Source organism: Ranitomeya imitator, chromosome 1, assembly GCF_032444005.1.
Source record: "Ranitomeya imitator isolate aRanImi1 chromosome 1, aRanImi1.pri, whole genome shotgun sequence".
NCBI lineage: Eukaryota > Metazoa > Chordata > Amphibia > Anura > Dendrobatidae > Ranitomeya > Ranitomeya imitator.
The window spans coordinates 944866149-944892241 of record NC_091282.1 but is presented as its reverse complement, the minus strand read 5'-3'; the positions used below and the strand labels follow the sequence as shown (position 1 = coordinate 944892241).

The 26093-nt window shown below is 40.2% G+C and overlaps 1 protein-coding gene across 3 annotated transcripts in view; it reads right to left on the bottom strand.

Moving 5' to 3' along the window:
• BANK1 (B cell scaffold protein with ankyrin repeats 1) overlaps positions 1-26093 on the bottom strand; it is a 1115425-nt gene that overhangs the window by 543578 nt on the left and 545754 nt on the right. For all 3 annotated transcript variants that reach the window (XM_069743643.1, XM_069743641.1, XM_069743642.1), the window contains exon 6: positions 61-172. In XM_069743643.1, the coding sequence (XP_069599744.1) occupies positions 61-172 (112 nt within the window). The remainder of the gene's footprint in view (positions 1-60; positions 173-26093) is intronic.

Genomic DNA, 26093 nt, shown 5'->3' with positions numbered 1-26093 from the left:
TACATATTAAGTCAATCTAAACAAATTAGAAAAGGCATCGAAAATGGAAACCATACTTACTTGTTCTGTGCTGGGTTAGCTCGTGAAGGTTGTATTCACAAGACGAAATCTTATTTTTTAATGATTTCATCAGCACATTATCCAGTTCCTTTAAGGTATATACATTGAATGCCTAAAATCAAGAAGATACAACATAAAAATAAAAAAGTAACAATTAACAGTCCTCAAAACATATATTTAACAAGAACCAAAACAAATCAGTCAACACTGTGCCTTTAATGCGCACACATGGGGAACATAGAATTTCTTTATTGCTTATCATGTAAATTCTTATAATGTATGTAATATGTACAGAACTGTAATGGCATAATTGTTTTGGATTTGTTGCAGCAGCTACAAGGTACTGTACAATTAGATACAAGTGCTTCTCACAAAATTAGAATATATCTTCAAAACGTTAATTTATTTCAGTTCTTCAATACAAAAAAGTGAAACTCATATGTTATATAGAGTCATTACAAACAGAGTGATCTATTTCAACCGTTTACTTCTGTCAATGTTGATGATGATGGCTTAAAGCCAATGAAAACCCAAAAGTCATTATCTCAGTAAATTAGAATAATTTACAAAAAACATCTGTAAAGGATTCCTAAGCATTTAAAAAGGTCCCTTAGTTTGATTCAGTAGGCTCCACAATCATGGGGAAGACTGCTGACTTGAATGATGTAATTGACACATTCCACAAGAAGGGTAAGCCAAAATGTCATTGCTAAATTAGCACACTATTCACAGAGTGCTGTATCCAAGCATATTAATAGAATTTTGAGTGGAAGAAAAAAGTGTGGTAGAAAAAGGTGCACAAGCAAGCGGGATAACTGCAGCCTTGAAAGGATTGTTAAAAAAAGGCAATTCAAACATTTGAGGAGATTGACAAGGAGTGGACTGCTGCTGGATTCATTGCTTCAAGAGCCACCACATGCAGATGTATCCAGGAGCGTCTTACCTGGGCCAAGGAGAAAAAGAACTGGACTGTTGCTCAGTGGTCCAATGTGTTGTTTTCAGTTGAAAGTAAATTTTGCATTTCATTTGGAAATCCAAGGTCCCAGAGTCTGGAGGAAGAGTGGAGTAGCACACAATCCAAGCTGCTTGAGGTCTAGTGGGAAGTTTCCGCAATCAGTGATGGTTGGGGAGCCATGTCATCTACTGGTGTAGGTCCATTGTGCTTTATCAACACCAAAATCAGCACAGCTGTCTACCAGGAAATTTTAGAGCGCTTCATGCTTCCCTCCGCCAATAAAGTTTTTGTAGATGGAAATTTTATTCTCCAGCTGGACTTGTCACCTGTCCACACTGCCAAACGTACCAAGACCTGGTTTAAAAACAACAGTATCTCTGTGCTTGATTGGCCAGCAAACTTGCCTGAACTTATCCCCATAGAGAATCTATGGAGTATTGTCAGAGGCATCAGACCCAGCAATGCAGATGAGCAGAAGGCTTCTATCAAAGCAACCTGGGCTTCCATAACACCTCAGGAGTGCCACAAACTGATCACCTACATGCCATGCTGCAGTGATGCAGTAATTGATGCAAAAGGAGCCCTGACCAAGTGCTGAGTGCATTTACTGAACATACATTTCAGTAGGTCAACATTTCAGATTTTAAAACCATTTTTCAAGCTGGTATTGTAGAGTATTCTAATTTACTGAGATAATGACTTTTAGGTTTTCATTGGCCGTAAACCATAATCATCAACATAAGTAATAAACACTTGAAACACATCACTCTGATTGCAATGACTCTATATAATATACGAGTTCCACTTTTTGTATTGACAAATTTAAGTAAATTAACTTTTTTTATTATATTCTAATTTTGTGAGAAGCACCTGTAGTTTCACCTTAACATTGTTTGGTAGAATTCCAAGTATATATCAAACCAACATGTTTTTTTTACCTTTGGGCATTACAACAAGAAATGTTCTGTAATGTCACCCTTGTAATAATAATGTTATATTTAAAAGATATAGTTTCATAATGTTTTTGCATAAATTAACAGGATGAAGCAAATTTCATTAGTCTTTGTACTGTAACCTTTTCATAATCTTATGACAACTAATAAGACAAGCTTGATGAATAATATGACATGATAATTATTAAATTGCAGCTTAGTAAAACAGAATTACTAGGGACACAATTTTGTGAGAGACAATAACATAATTAACATTAGAAATGCAAAAAATGTTTTTGATATTAACAGAATGCCTACAACTAGGCAAGAGTAGCTATGTATAGTGTATTGAGGGAAATTAATGTTTCCTATGGCAGAAGGAAGAATGATTGTATGTCATCATCATTTAGCATTTACTGACAGCAAGCTGATATTCTAGAACCAGCAATGAATAGAAAACTGAGTGTGTGATGAAGTTACATAAGATTTATATTAGTAAGATAATTTACATAACAAATAAAATCTCTTTAACCCCTTCATGACCCAGCCTATTTTGACCTTAATGACCTGGCCTTTTTTTGAAATTCTGACTAGTGTCCCTTTATGAGGTAATAACTCAGGAACGCTTCAACGGATCCTAGCGGTTCTGAGACTGTTTTTTCGTGACATATTGGGCTTCATGTTAGTGGTAAATTTAGGTCGATAATTTTAGCGTTTATTGGTAAAAAAATGGAAATTTGGCTAAAATTTTGAAAATTTCGCAATTTTCAAATTTTTTATTTTTATTCTGTTAAACGGAAAAAAAGTAGTGACATTTTGAAATGCAGACTTGATGGAATAGTCTGCGGGTGTCATGTGATGTTTGGAGAGCCCCTGATGTGCCTACACAGTGGAAACCTCCGAATTCTAACTCCAACCCTAACCCCAACACACCCCTAACCCTACCCCCAATCCTAACCCTACCCTTATTTCCAACCCTAATCCTAACCCTACCCCTAATCCCAACCCTAATCCTAACCCTACCCTTAATCCCAACCCTAATCCTAACCCTACCCCAAATCCTAACCCTAATCCTAACTCTACCCCTAATTCCAACCCTAATCCTAACCCTACCCCTAATCCCAACCCTAACTTTAGCACCAACCCTAACCCTAATATTAGCCCCAACCCTAATGGAAAAACTGGGGCAGGGGGGAGATCAGTGGGGCAGAGGGGAGATCAGTGGGGCAGGGGGGACATCTGCGGGGCAGGGGGGACATTAGCAGAGCAGGGGGTGATCCACAGGGCAGGGGGGATCAGCGGGGCAGGGGGAGATCAGCGGGGCAGGGGGGTGATCTGTGTGGCCGGGGGGACATCAGCGGGGCAGAGGGGACATCAGCAGGGCAGGGGAGGACATCAGCGGAGCAGGGGAGGATATCAGCAGAGCAGGGGGCGATCCACAGGGCAGGGGGCGATCCACAGAGCAGGGAGACATCAGCGGGGCAGAGGCGATAGCAGTGGGGCAGGAGAGGACAGCAGCGGGGCAGGGGAGGACAGCAGCGGGGACATCAGCTGGGCAGGGGGCGATCCACAGGGCAGGGGGGAGATCAGGGGGGCAGGGAGGAGATCAGGGGGTGATCAGGGATGCGATCAGTGGGGAAGATCAGGGGGGCGATCAGGGGGAGATCAGCATGTAAGATCAGGGGGTCGATCAGGGGGTCAATCAGCGGGGAAGATCAGGGGGGAGATCAGGGGGGCGATCAGTGGGGAAGATCAGGGGGGCGATCAGTGGGGAAGATCAGGGGGGTGATCAGTGGGGAAGATCAGGGGGGCGATCAAGGGGGCGATCAGTGGGGAAGATCAGAGGGGAGATCAGGGGGGATCATGGGGGCGATCGGGGGGGCGGTCAGTGGGGAAGATAAGGGGGAAGATTAGGGGGGCGATCAGTGGGGGAAGATCAAGGGGGCGATCAGGGGGAGCGATCAGGGGGGCGATCAGTGGGGAAGATCAGGGGGAAGATCAGGGGGGCGATCAGTGGGGGAAGATCAAGGGGAAGATCAGTGGGGAAGATCAGGGGGGAAGATCAGTGGGGGCGATCAGTGGGGAAGATCAGGGGGGCGATCAGTGGGGAAAATCAGGGGGGCGATCAGGGGGATCACTGGGGCGGGGGCTGTCAGGTGCAATGCAGCAAAAGCAGGAAATGGAGCCAGCAGCAGCAGCAGCAGGGTGATCTCTGGGGCAGGGGGTGGGGGTGATCACCGGGGGGCAGGAAGGAGCGATGGTCAGGGGCGTGGAATTGCAAGGCAAGGTGGGAAGAGAAGCATAAAGGAGTACCTGGCAGCGGCAGCAGCAGTGGTGATGGCAGCAGCGGCGGTACCTGCAACGGCGGCGGTGACTGCAGCGCCGGCGATCGCGGTATATGGCAGGGCATTATGCAGGCACCTCGCTGTTCAGCTTCCACGGAAGGCATGAAGCTGGACAGCGAGGCAGCCATGGTTGTCTCTGCCCCTCCACATCTGAATGGAGAGCTAGCGTCACATGGATGCTAGCTCCAATCAGATCTGGGGGGTGGTGACAAAGTGGTCACCAGGGCAATCGTAGCCAAGTGGGGGCTAAGCCACCCCCTGGGCTAAAGTACAATTCCCCCTGTACCTGCAGGTCAGGTGCAATTTTAGTTAACCCTTTCACCCGACCTGCAGGAACGTGATCCCACCATGACGCATACGCTGCCTCACAGGCCGGATTGGAACCGACTTTCATGATGCAGCATATGCGTCATAGGCCGGGAAGGGGATAAAAGGAATCTGTCACCAGGTTTTTGCTGCCTAATCTGTGAGCAGCATAATGTAGAGACAGAGACCCTGATTCCATCGATGTGTTATCTACTGGGCTGTCTGCTGTAGTTTTGATAAAACGCTACTTTATCAGCTGGAGATCATTACAGGAATAGTAAACTTGCTGCCATGTAGTCCTCCATATTTATGAGTTCTGCATAACCCCGCCACCACCTCTATTGGCAGCTTTCTGGCTATGCACAGTGTACAAAGAAATCTGCAAATTGGTGATGTGGGTGGGGTTATACACAGTTCAGAATTCACAGACCTGGTAGATATGCAGCAGGTAAAACAGTTATTTTATCAAAACTTCAGTGAGCAGCCTAGTAAGTGATACATCACTGGCATTAGCATCTTTGCCCCTATATCATGATGATCTCAGATGTAGTAGCAAAAACCTGTTGGCAGATTCCCTTTAACTTTTTTCTATGCCCCATGTAAACTAACCATGATCTTTGATTGCTTTTGAAATCAGCCTGGCCTGATGCTTGGAAACCATGTGCCATGGTTAATGACCTCACAAGGAAAGTGCTTTGTGGCATTCAGCAAATGTACAAATTTACATATCTCGTTAAGGCATGTTCACAAATTTAGTGGCTGGTCAGTATTTTACTTTTGTACTTGTTAAATATTTCCATCAGTATTTGTAAGTCAAAATCAGGAGTGGAACAGTCAGAGGAAAAATATAATAGAAACACGTCACCACTTCTGTATGTATCACCCACTCCTGATTTTGGGTTACAATTACTGATGTGAAGAGGTAACCCTCTAGCGCAAGATATAACGCGATCTTTTTTTTTTAATTTATACTTCCATTCATATTTACTTTTATTCAGAAATTTATTGTGCACATTGAGACATTTTTTGCCTTAATCGGATAATCCGACGATTGTTTATCCTGTTTTGAAGATGACAGACTTAAAATGGCATCATCAAACGGCTTGTCCCTGTGAGTGATTAATTTTCTGAGGTAAAATAAACTACAGGACTACAATTTCCCTTTCTAAAAATTGTGGTTTTTATTTTTTTATATACATTTGTGTGGATTTATGACATTTTTAAAACAGTTCTTGCTTTTAGTGCTTTTTTCTGGTTTACCTGTTTTACCTGTTTTACCTTGTGTGTGTGAGGTTGTCAGTAACCTCTATTGCTCTGCTGAAGACATTGTGTTAATTTCTATTAATAACACCACTGGAGGTGTTTTTATAGGGTTGCCCCTGGCCATCTGTTTTTTTTACCCTTTTGTGATTGAATTTATACCAGGCACATCATCTTTGAAGGCCCTGTCATGGTCTGTCATAATTGTTGGTGGTCCGGCATTTTTTCTTTCAGCGACGTCACTGCTAATCAGGCGGTGTGACAGACTACCAGGAAACACCTCCTTCTATCTTCCTTAGGTGTGCCCCTATCCCACTGGGGGGGTTTCACCCCTTTTGACTACGTTTGGACCTGGCACAGCGGGGGTGAAGATTCTGTCAGGGACCGCTCCGGGCGCCATCTTCCTCCATCTCAGTGACGTCACCGTTAATCGGGCGGTGTCACAAACTACAACGGATCACCTTCCTTGGGTGTGCCCCTACGTTACCGGGGGGTTTTCACCCCCTTTTAACTGTATTTGCACCTGGCACTCCGGGGGTGAAGCTTCTACCACGGACGGCTCCAGGCGCCATATTCCTCCGCTTCAGTGACGTCATCGCTGCCTGCGATATTCTTGTAAGTGTTCAAATTGCTTCGGAACCACTTCAGAAAATTTCCTGCGGGTTGCCCCTTGTGAACTGGGGGGTCTGGGATCTATTTTGCTTCTGTTTTCATTGGGCACATCGCCCGGGAAGATCCTGTCACGGATGGCTGTTTCCATCAGTTCCCCGACTTCTCCTTCACTGGCGGAGACGTCACCACTGACTGCGGCCATCTTCTGGAGGCTGCAGAAGATTACAGCTGCTCTGTTTTTGCATAATATTGACTTATTGCTTGCTTGGTTTCATTGAGGGTGGGGAAGGGGTGGGTATTTTTATTGCCTGAAAAGGTCTTTTTGGTCCATTTCCTTTTAGCAGTTACTTTTAATAAAGTGGGAGTTGGTTCTGATTAAAATAATATTAATAATAATATTTATATAAAGATTACAACAAATTTATATTGTGTATTTACATATCTACCTATTTACATATTAGGTCACTTTTACCTGTATCTTATTGGGAGATAACATTTTAAAGTAAGAGGTTGGTAAAATATATACCTTCAATCACTTTTTTATAATACCGCTGGACACCATGAATCATCTCACCTCTAAATTGCCTATGGCTAAATCCTCTGGTTCTTCAAGAGCTCAAAAACAAAATAAGGACCCACAGGCTAATCGTGGTTCTTCAAGAGACTCGGTTAATTTGCTGAGTCCAGTTAAGTCTTGTTCTCCTGTTGATAGAGCGCTCTCACAGTCCTCTGTCAAGGCCCTTTCTCATTACGCATCCATGCCTAAAGCTTTCTTAGCAGAGCTCGGTGTGGAATTTCCCTCTTCACTCATTCCTACTGAGACCATGGACCTCTCTTCCTCTTCAAAGAGGAAGAGTCCCTCGAGTTGGGGGGGAACTCGGTCCTCCATTACCAATTCTTCGGAAGAGGACTCTACTAATTACTCTCCCAATCCTAGTCCAAAAAAGTCCAAACCAAGGACCGAGAAACCATCTGGGTCTTCCCTGTCTTATTGTACTTTTCATGATGCAACGTCACTTGAGATGTGTATGGATACTCTGGTTGATAAACTTAGCACCAGATTGCGTCTTGATATGGACAACCAGATGAAAATATTTCAGGAGACTCTTGAGTTTTTCACTTCTCGGTTGGATAACCATGAAGTCAGACTGGGAGAATTGGAAAAGACGCATGCACTGTTCCTAAAGGAACAGTCTGACTCTAAGTCAGAGATTCGTCAGTTCTCATTATAGATCGTGTCCATCGTCTTCTTAAGCCTCCTTCTGTCCCTAAAGACCTCCCTAGAGATGTTATCATGAAAATTCACTTTTTATTAAAGAGAAAATACAAAGCCTGGTCAAAATTATAGGAGGATTCCCGGAACCCTATCACCATCTTAAGTTGTTTGCTGACCTGTCCAAATCGACTATTGAGAGTCGGAGGCACTTTAGAGGCACTTTAGATCAATCACCTCCATGCTGAGAGAGAAAGGCCTTCCTTACAAGTGGGATTTTCCTCTGAGGCTCATCTTTAATTATAGGGGGAAAAATGCAGTTTTTCTCTAACACTTGAGGAGGGTCTCCTATTTTTGAAATCCCACGGTGTTATTTCTTCCGTTCCTGCATCTACTTCCGCAGGTGCAGGCCTTGTCACTTGAGCTCAATTTGTCATTTTTTGATTTGCGTACCTGGGTTTTCTAATATTGTATGACATTGTGCTTCTATTATTCAATTTTTCAATCTACTATATAATTGTTAAGGGTCACTTCCGTCTTTCTGTCTGTCCTTCTGTCTGTCCTTCTTTCTGTCATGGATATTCATTGGTCGCGGCCTCTGTCTGTCATGGAATCCAAGTCGCTGATTGGTCTCGCCAGCTGCCTGTCATGGCTGCTGCGACCAATCAGCGACGGCCACAGTCCGATTAGTCCCTCCCTACTCCCCTGCAGTCAGTGTCCGGCGCTTACCCCATACTCCCCGCAGTCACCGCTCACACAGGGTTAATGCCAGCGGTAACGGACCGCGTTATGCTGCGGGTAACGCACTCCATTACCACCGCTATTAACCCTGTGTGACCAAGTTTTTACTATTGATGCTGTCTATGCAGCATCAATAGTAAAAGGATCTAATGTTAAAAATAATAAAAAAATAAAAAATCATTATATACTCACCTTCGCCACCTTTCCCGCTCCTTGCGACGCTCCATTAACCGCTCCATGCAAGCGTCAGGTTCCGGTGGCAAGGATGGTATGCAACAAGGACCTGCCATGATGTCATGGTCATGTGACCGCGACCTCATCACAGGTCCTGCGCTACCAACCCTGGGACCGGAAGCTGCCGAGTGCACCACACACAGGCGACATGACTACAAGGGCTCCCTCAGAAGGTGACTATATGTTTATTTTTTATTTTTTAGCCTGTGACATACGTGGCTGGGCAATATACTACGTAGCTGGGCAATATACTATGTGACTGGCCAATATACTACGTGGCTCTGTGCTGTATACTACGTCGCTGTGCAATATACTACGTGGCTCTGTCCTGTATACTACATCACTGGGCAATATACTACGTAACTGAGCAATATACTACGTGGCTGGGCAATATACTACGTGATTGGGCAATATACTACGTGACTGGGCAATATACTATGTGACTGGGCAATATACTACGTGGCTGGGCATATACTATGTGGGCTGTGCAATATACTACGTGAACATGCATATTCTAGAATACCCGATGCGTTAGAATCGGGCCACCATCTAGTCTTAAATATTTATTATTGGTACTAATGAGGGTCTCCTTGGCCTTGCGCTGCACGGACTTTTCCCCCCGGTACAAGAAGGAGAGCCATTTTCTTGATTTCCCTCTAATGCTCTAGTACTGTAAAGTTTAATTTGTACTTTTCTTTGTCTATTTAGTCTTGGTAGTGAATTATTTTTCTTGTTACTTTCCAGCCAGTGATTGCCTACTAACACCTATTTTTTCTTTCTTTTTCCTCTCATGGTGCTTACTTTGGTTACCTATAATGTGAGGGGTCTTAATAGCCCGAAGAGACGTTTTTCCTTTCAGAGGGAAATTAATAAATCTGTTGCGGATGTGGTGTGCCTGCAAGAGACAAAATTTAAGATACATAATCATCCCGTATTTGCCCTAAAACATTACCCACATGTTTTTGAAGCCTCGGGTCCCTCTAAAGGGGTAAGTGTTATGACCCTGATCAGAGACTCATTGTTGTTTGAACTATTGGAGGAATTAGTTGATGGGAATGGCCATTTTCATGTCCTTGTTTGCAAGTTAAATTCCCAAATTCACACAATTGTAAATATTTATGCTCCTAATAAGGGTCAATTTTTTTTTTAGATAAGTTGCTGAAAAAATTGAACCACTTAAAAAAGGCATTCTTTTACTTTTAGGAGACTTTAATTTGGTCCCTGATTATATACTAGATGCCTCATCCCCACCTTAAATAATTGGCTTTTTACACACAAACTTTATGACATATTTAGATGTTTAAACTCCACTTCAAGGAAATACACATATTTTTTCTGATTCCCATTTGTCAGCTTCTCACATTGATCTGATATTATCAGATGTGTTCTCCCTCCCTAGATTTTCCTCTATATCCATTGGTAATAAATCAATTTCGGGTCATGCCCCTGTCATTGCCATATTGATTGAAGGTCACTCTATCAATAATCAACCATTGTGGAAGTGTAATGCTTCTATTTTTCAAAATCCTACATACCATGAGGAAATTTTTAGATCTCTTAACCTTTATTTTTCTGAGAATGTGTATGACTCTTCCAAGCCATACCTCCAGTGTAATGTGCACAAGGCGGCTCTACGTGGTGCTCTCATTCATATTTCCTCCCGTATAAAAAATTTTAACCGCCAAAAGATTCAACGTTTACAAGCCTTGATTAAAGAGAAGGAATTGGAGCTGGCATTGGCCAATTCCATCTCAGGAATGAATTGAGGGCCACAATTTTTTCATTATATGATTCTGCTGTCAAACAATCAAAAATCAATCACTATATGTCCCTTAATAAGCCCATTCATTTTATGTTTAATAGAATTAAAAAGGTTAGAATATGTAACCGAATCGACAAGATCATTTCACCTAAGGGCATTTCTCTCACCCACCCACCCACAGGACATTGCAAATGAATTTGCACAATATTTCAATCAATTATATAATTTGCAGTCTGATCCCTCTCTTCCCATTCCAGGTGCGAGATCTATTGATGACTTTTTGTCTTCTGTCAATCTTCCACAACTTGATTCCATAGATGCAGACTTTTTGACTGCTCCTTTTACTGCAGAAGAGATTAGTGACACAATAAAACAATTGAAATCTTATAAGGCCTCTGGTCCTGATGGTTATAGCAATAATTATTAAAAATTATTCCGTGAAATTCTTGTCCCCCATTTAGTTCAAATTTTCAATGCCGCTGCGTCCATTGGTTCTTTCCTTAGGGAAAATTTGGATGCCACAATTATACTTATTCCCAAGCCTCATACTAGTCCTGATCAAATACTTAATTAACGTCCCATTTTATTAATTAATACTGATCTCAAAATTTATTCCAAAGTCTTAACCACCTTAACCTTATTTTGCCCAAATTAATTTCCACGGACCAGATTGGATTTATCAAGCACCGGCAATCCATTGAAAGTACCAGGAGGCTGATAAATACTATTAAATTAATTAATTCCCGAAAAATTAACTCCACTTTAATTTCCCTTGATGCAGAGAAAGCGTTTGATCGCTTAAATTGGACTTTTCTCAAATGTTCCCTACAAAAATTTTGCTTTGATTTGGACTTTATAAATAAAATTATGGCTTTATATTCCGATCCTCAGGCAAAAATTTATATTAATAATCACATTTCTTCCCCATTTCCAATCTCTAATGGTACTTGGCAGGGTTGCCCCCTTTCTCCACTGCTTTTTGCCCTTGCCATAGAGCCATTAGCCCAGCTCATTAGAGATAATCCCTCCATAGAGGGAGCTCGCATGGATCGTAAGCAATTTAAAATCAGTTGATATGCTGATGATATTCTCCTGTCCCTTACCAATCCTTGTTGTTCTATTCCACATTTGCAAACCCTTCTTAAAAAAATGTTCATTTTTTTCGTATTTTAAAATAAACGAGTCCAAATCGAAAATTTTTCAATTTAACCTCACTGATTCTCAAATCCAGAGTAGAAAGGATATTTCGCCCTGGAGTTGGGCAGAGACATATATTGTTTATTTGGGTCTGAGATTTTCTATAAACCTTAGCTCCTTGATTTCCAGCAATTTGGATTCTCTTATTGCTTCTATTTCTAAAGAGCTTAGATTTTATGATGATAAAGTATTATCGTGGTGGGGAAAGTGCCTTATTGTAAAATCAATAATTCTTCCCAAGATCCTCTATATCTTCAGGTTCCTTCCTTTACTTGTTTCTACTTCCTATTTGACTAGTTTGCAGGCACACCTCAATCTGTTTGTTTGGGGCAACAAGAGAGATCATATAGCTTCTAATCAACTGTATAAACATAAATTGCGTGGGGGGGTATGGGTCTGCCTAATGTTTTAGCCTATTATTTCTCTAATTTAATTAAGCAGAGTCTACATTGGTGGTTTGCAGATCATACACCTTCATAGGTAATAATTATCATGAATTTATTCACCTCCAAGGGTATGTGCACACGTTGCGGATTCTCTGCGGATCCGCAGCATTTTTTTCATGCAGAAACACTGCAGATCCACAATTGATTTACAGTACAATGTAAATCAATGAGAAAAAAAATTGCCGGGCACACTTTGCGGAAAATCCGCTGCGGAAATGCTGCGGTTTAAAAGAAGTAGCATGTCACTTCTTTTCTGTGAATCTGCAGCGTTTTTGTACCCATTCCATTATAGAAAACCGCAGGGGTAAAAAACACAGCAAATCCGCAAGAAAACCACAGCAAAAACGCACAAAAAATGCTGCGGAACTGCACAAAAAAGCGACAAATCCGCAGGTGCGTTTTCTGCCAGGAGAGGCAGAATCCGCACCAGAAATTCCTATGCCTAATCCGCAACGTGTGCACATAGCTTTAGTCTTTGCTTCAGTCTGATCATCCGATATGTGTAACTGTTCTTGTAGCATGGCGGAAATTTTCAAAATTAAATGTGGTTTCACTAGGATGGAACTTATGCCGAGACTTCTCTCCTCTCTTGTTTGGCTACTGTTTTCTAGTTTGATCTGCATTCAAGTTGGGCTGACTGGGGAATCTCTAAACTAGATGACATCTTTGATGGTAACAAGTTTGTTTCATTTTCCCACCTTAAAGATAGGTTTGGTGTTCCCTCATCGGTTTTCATGCAGTTTACTATTTTAAAGGATTTTTTGAGGCCACTGGTGACTTGTCGCCCTCCTTTATCGGAGCCGGCGATTAATATTTCATGCAACTCCGGTCATAGCATATTTTGGTCTACTCAATATATCTACCAGTGGTTTAATAACGATTTAAAAATTATAAAATCCCCATACATGAGCAAATGGGAATCTACCGTATATACTCGAGTATAAGCCGAGATTTTCAGCCCTAATACTCGGCTTATACTCGAGTCACGGTCGGTGGGTGAGGGGGAGAGAGGGCTGAGGCATACTCACCTAGTCCCGGTGATCCTGGCGCTGTCCCTGCAGTCCCACGGTCTTCGGGTGCCGCAGCTCTTCCCCTGTTCAGCGGTCACGTGGGACCGCTCATTAGAGAAATGAATATGGACTCCACTCCTATAGGGGTGGAGCCGCATATTAATTTCTCTAATCAGCGGTAGCGGTGACCGCTGATAGAGGAAGAGCTGCGGCACCTGGAGACCAGCTGTCCGGGGGAAGGAGCTGGACGCCGGGAGCAGGTAAGTATCGCATATTCACCTATCCCCGTTCCACACGCAGGGTGCCGCTCCATCTTCCCGGCGTCTCTCCGCACTGACTGTGCAGGTCAGAGGGCGCGATGACGCATATAGTGTGCGCGGCGCCCTCTGCCTAAACAGTCAGAGCAGAGAGACGTCGGGACGAGACGCTGGGACGAGACGCCGGGAGCTGCAAGCAAGAGAGGTGAGTATGGCATTTTTTTTAATTGCAGCATTATATATACCGGTAGCACAGCTTTATACTATATGGCAGAGCTTTATAAGGAGCATCTATGGGGCAATAATGAACGGTGCAGAGCACTATATGGCACAGTTTTATATGGCACATCTATGGGGCAATAATGAACGGTGCAGAGCACTATATGGCACAGCTTTATATGGAGCATCTATGGGGCAATGATGAACGGTACAGAGCACTATATGGAACAGCTTTATATGGCACATCTATGGGGCAATAATGAACGTGCAGAGCACTATATGGCACAGTTTTATATGGCACATCTATGGGGCAATGATTAACGGTGCAGAGCACTATATGGCACAGCTTTATATGGCACATCTATGGGGCAATAATGAACAGTGCAGAACATATACTGTATGTGGCACAGCTTTATATGGAGCTTCTATGGGGCAATAATGAACAATATGGAGCATTATAAGTGGCACAGCTTTATACAGAGCATCTATGGGGCAATAATGAACGGTATGCAGCATTATATGTGGCACAGCTTTATACAGAGCATCTATGGGGCAATAATGAACGGTATGCAGCATTATATGTGGCACAGCTTTATATGGAGCATCTTATGGGGCAATAATGAACGGTATGGAGCATCTATTTTTATTTTTGAAATTCACTGGTAGCTGCTGCATTTCCTACCCTAGGCTTATACTCGAGTCAATAAGTTTTCCCAGTTTTTTGTGGCAAAAGTAGGGGGGTCGGCTTATACTCGAGTATATATGGTACTTTGAATCTTTCTGTAGCTCTAGATGATTGGGAACTGGCCATGTCCTTGACTTATTCTGCCACCATGTCCATGGCTCTTCATGAGACTTATTTTAAACTTATCTCTAGGTGGTATTATTCACCGTCTCGCTTAGCATTTATTAATCCTTCCAATTCCCCTCTCTGCTGGAACGATTGTGGACATTATGGTAGCCTTTCCCATTTGTTTTGGTTTTGTCCACATATTAGACCTTTTTGGGATGAAATCACTTCTCTTATTTCTATTATATTAAAATGTTTGGATTTTTCTCTGTCTCCTCAGTTGGCCCTGCTTTCGTTGAATGCAGATCAATTGACTTTTTAGGAAACTTGTTATACATTTGCTTTTAGTTTCTAAGAATGCTATTGCTTTTTTTTTTTTTGGAAATCTTCTAAAATACCCTGTTCACAAGAAATTATTGACAAACTGGCTTTGCATAAATCCTATGAACAAAAATTGGCGTTACTGAATGGCTGCTTTCCTTCCTTTTTGAAAAAATGGTCTCGCTGACTGGAAATATTTCCATAAGAATTTACTGTATTTATTGTTTTGTTATTTTATTTTATTCTGTTTTTTACGTTTATGCTTCATGAATGTTTCATGCCATTGCATTTATGTTAACCTTGCTCTCTCTATGTCTTGTTTTGGTTGAAAATGTTAATAAAATTGTTTAGAAAAACAATTACTGATGTGAAATACTGACGTACTATGGATAGTGTGAAAGTGGCCTTAAAAAGATATACATGTGTGGCACTGTAAGAAAGTCATACAGGACTGGTCAGGCAATCTGGCAAATGCCAGATGGGCTGTTCCGGCAGTTGGCCTGAAGATGCCAATATTGTTAACAGCTGTAGCAAAGCGCAGAGCCACAGCTCCCTGCTCCTCCACTTAGTTCCGTAAGCCGTAGGTTACTTGCAGCCTGCAATATGTTGGAAGCTAATACCTTGCTGGAGATGTTGGGTAATTCATTGAAATTGCTGCATTGCACCACCTGATCCAGCCCACTGGTGACAAGTTAGGAGGAAAGTATTAATTTTTACTGAAGACCGCCAGAGGTCAGTCTGTGCATCCGCCACTATTTTATTAAGGACCGCTGGGAGGTGCTAAGACAAAAATTTAAAAAGGAGGCACATGTATACACCAGAGGCAGGTGGAGGGGTCAGGGCAGAGCCGAACAACGTACCCACAGTCCCACCCTTATGCATTGAAATAATATTGCACTCAGACTTCAAATGTGGATTAAAGAACAACCAGGTAGCGGATTTCTGGTCTAAGGCTGGAGTAACACTAGTGACTTTAAAATCGGTCCGATTTCGATGCAGAAGAGTTGGACAAGTGTCATGCGAATGTCATATGATTTTTATGCGAGTACAATCTGATTTTTCACAGCTAGCATCCGATTTATATCTGAGTGCAGTGCAATTGCTACCCAACTGCAATGCGATTTTAACATGAGCGTTTGCATAGAAAAATTCTCTATGTCATTTACTCATCATTTTCAAAGGAAATAGTCTTCAAAACACACATATATATGTATATATATAAAAGATGTATAGTAGAGTTGAGCGACTTTTACTTTTTTAGGATCGAGTCGGGTCTTTGTCAAAAGTCGGGTCGGGTGAAATCGGCCGATTATTTCAAAAAAGTCAGTGGCCGACTGAAACACGAAACCCAATGCAAGTCAATGGGGAATCAAAGTCGGCAGTAAGTGGAGGACAGGAAAACACCTACAGTGCCATTTTAATGCCAAAAACATCAATTCTTATTTCTTAAGCTTGTCAATCTTAATTTACTTTATATTAATAGTTAGGCATTGAAAACAGGGGGTCATTTGGCTAAAGTTGTGGGGGTAGGGCTGTCTCAAGATTTTCGTGGGCCCAGGAAACGCGGAATACATCACGGCGGTGGAGCAGGGAGAGGTAAGTATTTCAACTTTGCAAGTGCTGTGATCCTGAGCAAGCAGGGGGGGCACTAGTTGGCACTGGCACAGGGCCCCTCATAGTACGGTGGTGTGTTTGACGGAGGGTGGCGCCTCCCACTGCCAGAGACACTTTTGCGAACTATGAGGGGCCCTGTGCCAGTGCCAACGAGTATGCCCCCCACCTGATGAAGGAACCTGCACTTTCATCTGCACCTTCCTCTTTGTCCCCGTGTAAGGTGGTATAGTATGCGGGAAGGGGAACCTAACTTTCAGCAGGGTCAGATTCTGGCTGTGTAGAGTGCAAGGGGAATGTAGTGGTCTGGGTCAATATACCAGCAGACTCATCTAGCAGTGGCTGGGCAATGGGCAAGATGAGGCGGAAACAAAGATATAGGCCCAAAATAAAAAAGTAGGGTAAATGCAGTTCAAAATTGGTAACAGGACTAAACAGGTGGCATAGCTGTGTTCAGTGGAGGACAATTGTAATGAGTGGCGCAGACACAGGTAGTAGGCCCAAAATAAAAAAGTAGGCTAAATGCAGTTCAAAATTGGTAACAGGACTAAATAGGCGGCATTGCTTTGTTCAGTGGAGGACAATTGTAACGAGTGGCAAAGACATAGGTAGTAGGCCCAAAATAAAAAAGTAGGCTAAATGCAGTTCAAAATTAGTAACAGGACTAAACAGGCGGCATAGCTTTGTTAAGTGGAGGTCAATTGTAATGAGTGGCGCAGACACAGGTAGTAGGCCCAAAATAAAAAAGTAGGCTAAATGCAGTTCAAAATTGGTAACAGGACTAAACAGGCAGCATTGCTTTGTTCAGTGGAGGACAATTGTAAAGAGTGGCACAGACACAGGTAGTAGGCCCAAAATAAAAAAGTAGGCTAAATGCAGTTCAAAATTGGTAACAGGACTAAACAGGCGGCATAGCTTTGTTAAGTGGAGGTCAATTGTAATGAGTGGTGCAGACACAGGTAGTAGGCCCAAAATAAAAAAGTAGGCTAAATGCAGTTCAAAATTGGTAACAGGACTAAACAGGCGGCGTAGCTTTGTTAAGTGGAAGACAATTGTAATGAGTGGTGCAGACACAGGTAGTAGGCCCAAAATAAAAAAAGTAGGCTAAATGCAGTTCAAAATTGTTAACAGGACTAAACAGGCAGCATTGCTTTGTTCAGTGGAGGACAATTGTAAAGAGTGGCTCAGACACAGGTAGTAGGCCCAAAATAAAAAAGTAGGTTAAATGCAGTTCAAAATTGGTAACAGGACTAAACAGGCGGCATAGCTTTGTTTAGTGGAGGACAATTGTAATGAGTAGCGCAGACACAGGTAGAAGACCCAAAATAAAAAAGTAGGCGAAAAGCAGTTCAAAATTGGGAATAGGACTAAACAGGCGGCATAGCTTTGTTCTGTGGAGGACAATTGTAATGAGTACCACAGACACAGGTAGTAGGCCCAAAATACAAAAGTAGGCTAAATGCAGTTCAAAATTGGTAACATGACTAAATAGGCGGCATTGCTTTGTTCACTGGAGGACAATTGTAATGAGTGGCGCAGACATAGTTAGCAGGCCAAAAATAAAAAAATAGGCTAAATGCAGTTCAAAATTTGTAACAGGATTAAACAGGCGGCATTGCTTTGTTCAGTGGAGGACAATTGTAATGAGTGGCACAGACACAGGTAGTAGGCCCAAAATAAAAAAGTAGGCTAAATGCAGTTCAAAATTTGTAACAGGACTAAACAGGCGGCATAGCTTTGTTAAGTGGAGGACAATTGTAATGAGTAGCGCAGACACAGGTAGAAGGCCCAAAATAAAAAAGTAGGCGAAAAGCAGTTCAAAATTGATAACAGGACTAAACAGGCAGCATTGCTTTGTTCTGTGGAGGACAATTGTAATGAGTAGCGCAGACTCAGGTAGTAGGCCCAAAATACAAAAGTAGGCTAAATGCAGTTCAAACTTGGTAACAGGAGTAAACAGGCGGTATAGCTTTGTTAAGTGGAGGACAATTGTAATGAGTGGCGCAGACATAGTTAGCAGGCCAAAAATAAAAAAATAGGCTAAATGCAGTTCAAAATTTGTAACAGGATTAAACAGGCGGCATTGCTTTGTTCAGTGGAGGACAATTGTAATGAGTGGCACAGACACAGGTAGTAGGCCCAAAATAAAAAAGTAGGCTAAATGCAGTTCAAAATTTGTAACAGGACTAAACAGGCGGCATAGCTTTGTTAAGTGGAGGACAATTGTAATGAGTAGCGCAGACACAGGTAGAAGGCCCAAAATAAAAAAGTAGGCGAAAAGCAGTTCAAAATTGATAACAGGACTAAACAGGCAGCATTGCTTTGTTCTGTGGAGGACAATTGTAATGAGTAGCGCAGACTCAGGTAGTAGGCCCAAAATACAAAAGTAGGCTAAATGCAGTTCAAACTTGGTAACAGGAGTAAACAGGCGGTATAGCTTTGTTAAGTGGAGGACAATTGTAATGAGTGGCGCAGACACAGGTAGTAGGCCCAAAATAAAAAAAGTAGGCTAAATGCAGTTCAAAATTGATAACGGGACTAAACAGGCAGCATTGCTTTGTTCAGTGGAGGACAATTGTAACGAGTGGCGCAGACACAGGCAGTAGGCCCAAAATAAAAATGTAGGCTAAATGCAGTTCAAAATTGGTAACAGGACTAAGCAGGCGGCATAGCTTTGTTAAGTGGAGGACAATTGTAGTGAGCAGCGCAGACACAGGTAGAAGGCCCAAAATAAAAAAGTAGGCGAAAAGCAGTTCAAAATTGGTAACAGGACTAAACAGGCAGCATAGCTTTGTTCTGTGGAGGACAATTGTAATGAGTAGCACAGACACAGGTAGTAGGTCCAAAATACAAAAGTAAGCTAAATGCAGTTCAAACTTGGTAACAGGACTAAAAAGGCGGCGTAGCTTTGTTAAGTGGAAGACAATTGTAATGAGTGGTGCAGACACAGGTAGTAGGCCCAAAATAAAAAAGTAGGCTAAATGCAGTTCAAAATTGATAACTGGACTAAACAGGCAGCATTGCTTTGTTCAGTGGAGGACAATTGTAATGAGAGGCGCAGACACAGGTAGTAGGCCCAAAATAAAAAAGTAGGCTAAATGCAGTTCAAAATTGATAACTGGACTAAACAGGCAGCATTGCTTTGTTCAGTGGAGGACAATTGTAATGAGAGGCGCAGACACAGGTAGTAGGCCCAAAATAAAAAAGTAGGCTAAATGCAGTTCAAAATTGGTAACAGGACTAAACAGGCGGCATTGCTTTGTTCAGTGAAGGACAATTGTAACGAGTGGCACAGACACAGGTAGTAGGCCCAAAATAAAAAAGTAGGCTAAATGCAGTTCAAAATTGGTAACAGGACTAAACAGGCGGCATAGCTTTGTTAAGTGGAGGACAATTGTAATGAGTAGCGCAGACACAGGTAATAGGCCCAAAATACAAAAGTAGGCTAAATGCAGTTCAAACTTGGTAACAGGACTAAACAGGCAGCATAGCTTTGTTCTGTGGAAGACAATTGTAATGAGTGGTGCAGACACAGGTAGTAGGCCCACAATAAAAAAGTAGGCTAAATGCAGTAATCTATCTATATATATAATTGTCTAAGGGTTTTTCCGTCTGTCTGTCTGTCTTTCTGTCTGTCTGTCTGTCCTGGAAATCCCACGTCTCTGATTGGTTGAGGCCACCAGGCCTCGACCAATCAGCGACGGGTACAGTATCGACGTAGAAATCCCGCGTCTCTTTTTGGTCGTGGCCGTCAGGCCTTGACCAATCAGCGACGGGCACAGCGACGATGATGTCATAAAGGACATAGACATCCCGCGTCTGATTGACCAATCAGCAATGGGCACAGTATCGATTTAGATGTCATAATGGTTGCCATGGCGACGATGATGTCATAAAGGTTGCCTCGACCAATCAGCGTCGGGCACAGTCTGCTGCAAATTCTGGAATCATCATTGTCCATATACTACGGGGACATGCATATTCTAGAATACCCGATGCGTTAGAATCGGGCCACAATCTAGTATATATATAATTGTCTAAGGGTTTTTCTGTCTGTCTGTCTGTCTGTCCTGGAAATCCCACGTCTCTGATTGGTCGAGGCCGCCTGGCCTCGACCAATCAGAGACGGGCACAGTATCGACGTAGAAATCCCGCGCCTCTGATTGGTCGAGGCCGCCAGGCCTCGACCAATCAGCAACGGGCACAGTATCGACATAGATGCCATAATGGTTGCCATGGCGACGATGATGTCATAAAGGACGTAGAAATCCCACGTTTCTGATTCAGCGACGGGCACAGTATCGACGTAGATATCATAATGGTTGCCATGGTGACGATGATGTCATAAAGGTTGCCTCTACCAATCAGCGACGGGCACAGTCTGCCGCGAATTCTGGAATCATCATTGTCCATATACTACGGGGACATGCATATTCTAGAATACCCGATACGTTAGAATCGGGCCACAAGGCTGCCCTGGGCCCTGGCTGGGCCCTGCAGCTACCTTATATAACCTATTATATATAAATAATTACTTTAAAAATATGGCGTGGGCCCCTGCAATTTTTAATTACCAGCTAAGGGAAAACAGACAACTGTTGTCACAAGGATATCATGTCCCCATGGAAGTTCTGGCATTAGACGGTTACGTCTGGTAATGAATCGTAGGTCTTCTTTTGGTGTGAGTTGTGTCCCATATTAAATGGATTTAGTTTCCTCTGGTGCTGAAGAGGTTAACGACCCTTTATATGCTGGTCAGAAACATGAAGATCTGTTTCAGCTGTTTCTGATCTGGTCATTACCTCTTACCTCTGTATTCTAGAATATGCATGTCCCCGTAGTATATGGACAATGATGATTCCAGAATTCACGGCAGACTGTGCCCGTCGCTGGTTGGTCGAGGCAACCTTTATGACATCATCATCGCCATGGCAACCATTATGACATCTATGTCGATACTGTGCCGGTCGCTGAATCAGAAACGTGGGATTTCTATGTCCTTTATGACATCATCGTCGCAGTGCCCGTTGCTGACTGGTCAAGGCCGCCCCGGGCGGCCTAGCCCGCCCCGCAGCCCTGGGCTAGATTGTGGCCCGATTCTAACGCATCGGGTATTCTAGAATATGCATGTCCCCGTAGTATATGGACAATGATGATTCCAGAATTCGCGGCAGACTGTGCCCGTTGCTGATTGGTTGAGGCAACCTTCATGACATCATCATCGCCATGACAACCATTATCACATCTACGTCGACGATGATGTCATAAAGGACGTAGAAATCCCACGTTTCTGATTCAGCGACGGGCACAGTATCGACGTAGATGTCATAATGGTTGCCATGGTGACGTATAATGTCTTAATAATGTCGTATAATGTCATCATGTTGATAATGTCGTAATGAACTGATGATGTCATAATGAACAGGTGATGTCATAATCTTTTTAATGATGTCATAATGAACGGATGATGTCATAATCATTTTGATGATGTCATAATGAACTGATGATGTCACAATCAACTGATGATGTCATAATCAACTGATGATGTCATACTCATTTTAATGATGTCATAATCAACTGATGATGTCAGAATCATTTTGATGATGTCATAACTAACTGATGATGTCATAACTAACTGATGATGTCATAAACATTTTGATGATGTCATAATGAATGTATGATGTCATAATCATTTTGATGATGTCATAATGAATTCATGTCATAATCATTTTAATGATGTCATAATCAACTGATGATGTCATAATCATTTTGATGATGTCATAATGAACGGATGATGTCATAATCATTTTAATGATGTCATAATCAACTGATGATGTCATAATCATTTTGATGATGTCATAATAAACATATGATGTCAATCATTTTGATTATGTCATAATGAACGTATGATGTAATAATCATGTTGATGATGTCATAATGAACGTATGATGTCATAATCATTTTGATGATGTCATAATGAACGTATGATGTCATAATCATTTTGATGATGTCATAATGAACAGCTTATGTCATAATCATTTTAATGATGTCATAATGAACTGATGATGTCATAATCATTTTAATGATGTCATAATGAACTGATGATGTCACAATCAACTGATGATGTCATAATAATTTTAATGATGTCATAATTAATGAATGATGTCATAATTGTTTTGATGATGTCATAATGAACGTATGATGTCATAATCATTTTGATGATATCATAATGAACAGATGATGTAATAATAATTTTTATGATGTCATAATGAATTGATGTCATAATCATTTTGATGCTGTCATAATCAGCTAATGATGTCATAATCATTTTGATGATGTCCTAATGAACTGATGATGTCATAATCATTTTGATGATGTCATAATCAACTAATGATGTTATAATCATTTTGATGATGTCATAATGAATGGATGATGTCATAATAATTTTGATGATGTTATAATCAACTGATGTCATATCATTTTGATGATGTCATAATGAACAGGTGATGTCATAATATTTTTAATGATGTCATAATGAACAGATGATGTCATAATCATTTTGATGATGTCATAATGAACTGATGATGTCACAATCAACTGATGATGTCATAATCAACTGATGATGTCATACTCATTTTAATGATGTCATAATCAACTGATGATGTCAGAATCATTTTGATGATGTCATAACTAACTGATGATGTCATAACTAACTGATGATGTCATAAACATTTTGATGGTGTCATAATGAATGTATGATGTCATAATCATTTTGATGATGTCATAATGAATTCATGTCATAATCATTTTAATGATGTCATAATCAACTGATGATGTCATAATCATTTTGATGATGTCATAATGAACGGATGATGTCATAATCATTTTAATGATGTCATAATCAACTGATGATGTCATAATCATTTTGATGATATCATAATGAACAGATGATGTCATAATCATTTTTATGATGTCATAATGAATTGATGTCATAATCATTTTGATGCTGTCATAATCAGCTAATGATATCATAATCATTTTGATGATGTCATAATGAACTGATGATGTCATAATCATTTTGATGATGTCATAATCAACTAATGATGTTATAATCATTTTGATGATGTCATAATGAATGGATGATGTCATAATCATTTTGATGATGTTATAATCAACTGATTATGTCATATCATTTTGATGATGTCATAATGAACAGGTGATGTCATAATCTTTTTAATGATGTCATAATGAACGGATGATGTCATAATCATTTTGATGATGTCATAATGAACTGATGATGTCACAATCAACTGATGATGTCATAATCAACTGATGATGTCATAATCAACTGATGATGTCATAATCAACTGATGATGTCATAATCAACTGATGATGTCATACTCATTTTAATGATGTCATAATCAACTGATGATGTCAGAATCATTTTGATGATGTCATAACTAACTGATGATGTCATAACTAACTGATGATGTCATAAACATTTTGATGATGTCATAATGAATGTATAATGTCATAATCATTTTGATGAGGTCATAATGAATTCATGTCATAATCATTTTGATGATGTCATAATCAACTGATGATGTCACAATCAACTGATGATGTCATAATCAACTGATCATGTCTTAATCATCTTGATGATGTCATAATGAACGGATGATGTCATAATCATTTTGATGATGTCAAAATGAACGGATGATGTCATAATCATTTTGATGATGTCAAAATGAATTAATGTCATAATCATTTTGATGCTGTCATAATCAACTGATGATGTCATAATCATTTTGATGATGTCATAATGAACTAAAGATGTCACAATCAACTGATGATGTCATAATCATTTTGATTATGTCATAATGAATGTATGATGTCATAATCATTTTGATGATGTCATAATGAACGTATGATGTAATAATCATTTTGATTATGTCATAATGAACAGATGATGTCATAATCATTTTGATGATGTCATAATGAATTGATGTCATAATAATTTTGATGCTGTCATAATCATCTGATGACGTCATAATCATTTTGATGATGTCTTAATTGAATGATGAAGGCAAAATTATTTTGATGATGTCATAATCACATGTTGATGTCAAAATTATTTTCATGATGTCATAATTATTTTGATTATGTCATAATGAACTGATGATCTCATATCATTTTGATGATGTCAAAATCAACTTGATGATGTCATAATGAACGGATGATGTCATAATCATTTTGATGATGTCATAATGAACAGATGATGTCATAATCATTTTGATGCTGTCATAATCAACTAATGATGTTATAATCATTTTGATGATGTCATAATGAACAGATGATGTCATAATCATTTTGATGATGTCATAATGAACGGATGATGTCATAATAATTTTGATGATGTCATAATGAATTGATGTCATAATCATTTTGATGATGTCATAATAAACTGATGATGTCATAATCATTTTGATGATGTCATAATCAACTAATGATGTTATAAGCATTTTGATGATGTCATAATGAACGAATGATGTCACAATCATATTAAAGATGTCATAATGAATTGATGTCATAATCATTGTGATGCTGTCATAATCAACTGATGATGTCATAATCATTTTAATGATGTCATAATCAACTGATGATGTCATAATCATTTTGATGATGTCATAATAAATGAATGATAACATAATAATTTTGATGCAATCATAATCAATTAATGATGTTGTAATCATATTGATGATATCATAATGAACCTATGATGTCATAATCATTTTGATGATGTCATAATGAACAGATGATGTCATAATCATTTCGATGATGTCATAATGAGTTGATGTCATAATAATTTTGATGCTGTCATAATCAACTGATAACATCATAATCATTTTGATGATGTCTTAATTAAATGATGAAAGCATAATTATCTTGATGATGTCTTAATTAAATGATGAAGGCATAATTATTTTGATGATATCATAATCACATATTGATGTCAAAATCATTTTGATGATGTCATAATTATTTTGATTATGTCATAATGAACTGATAATGTCATAATTATTTTGATAATGTCTTAATGAACTAATGATGTCATAATCATTTTGATGATGTCATAATGAACTGATGATGTCACAATCAACTGATGATGTAATAATCAACTGATGATGTCATAATCATTTTGATGGTGTCATAATGAACGGATGATGTCATAAACATTTTGATGATGTCACAATGAATTTATGTCATAATCATTTTGATGCTGTCATAATCAACTGATGATGTCATAATCATTTTAATGATGTCATAATCAACTGATGATGTCATAATCATTTTGATAATGTCATAATGAACCGATGATGTCATAATCAGTTTGATGATGTCATAATCAACTAATGATGTTATAATCATTTTGATGATGTCATAATGAACGGATGATGTCATAATCATTTTGATGATGTCATAATGAATTGATGTCATGATTTTGATGCTGTCATAATGAACTGATCATGTCATAATCATTGTGATGATGTCATAATGAACTGATGATGTCATAATCAACTGATGATGTCAAAATCATTTTGATGATGTCATAATCATTGTGATGATGTCATAATGAACGTATGATGTCATAATTATTTTGATGATGTCATAATGAATTGATGTCATAATAATTTTGATGCTGTCATAATCACATGTTGATATCAAAATCATTTTGATGATTGCATAATTATTTTGATTATGTCATAATGAACAGATGATGTTATAATCATTTTGATGATGTCATAATGAACGGATAATGTC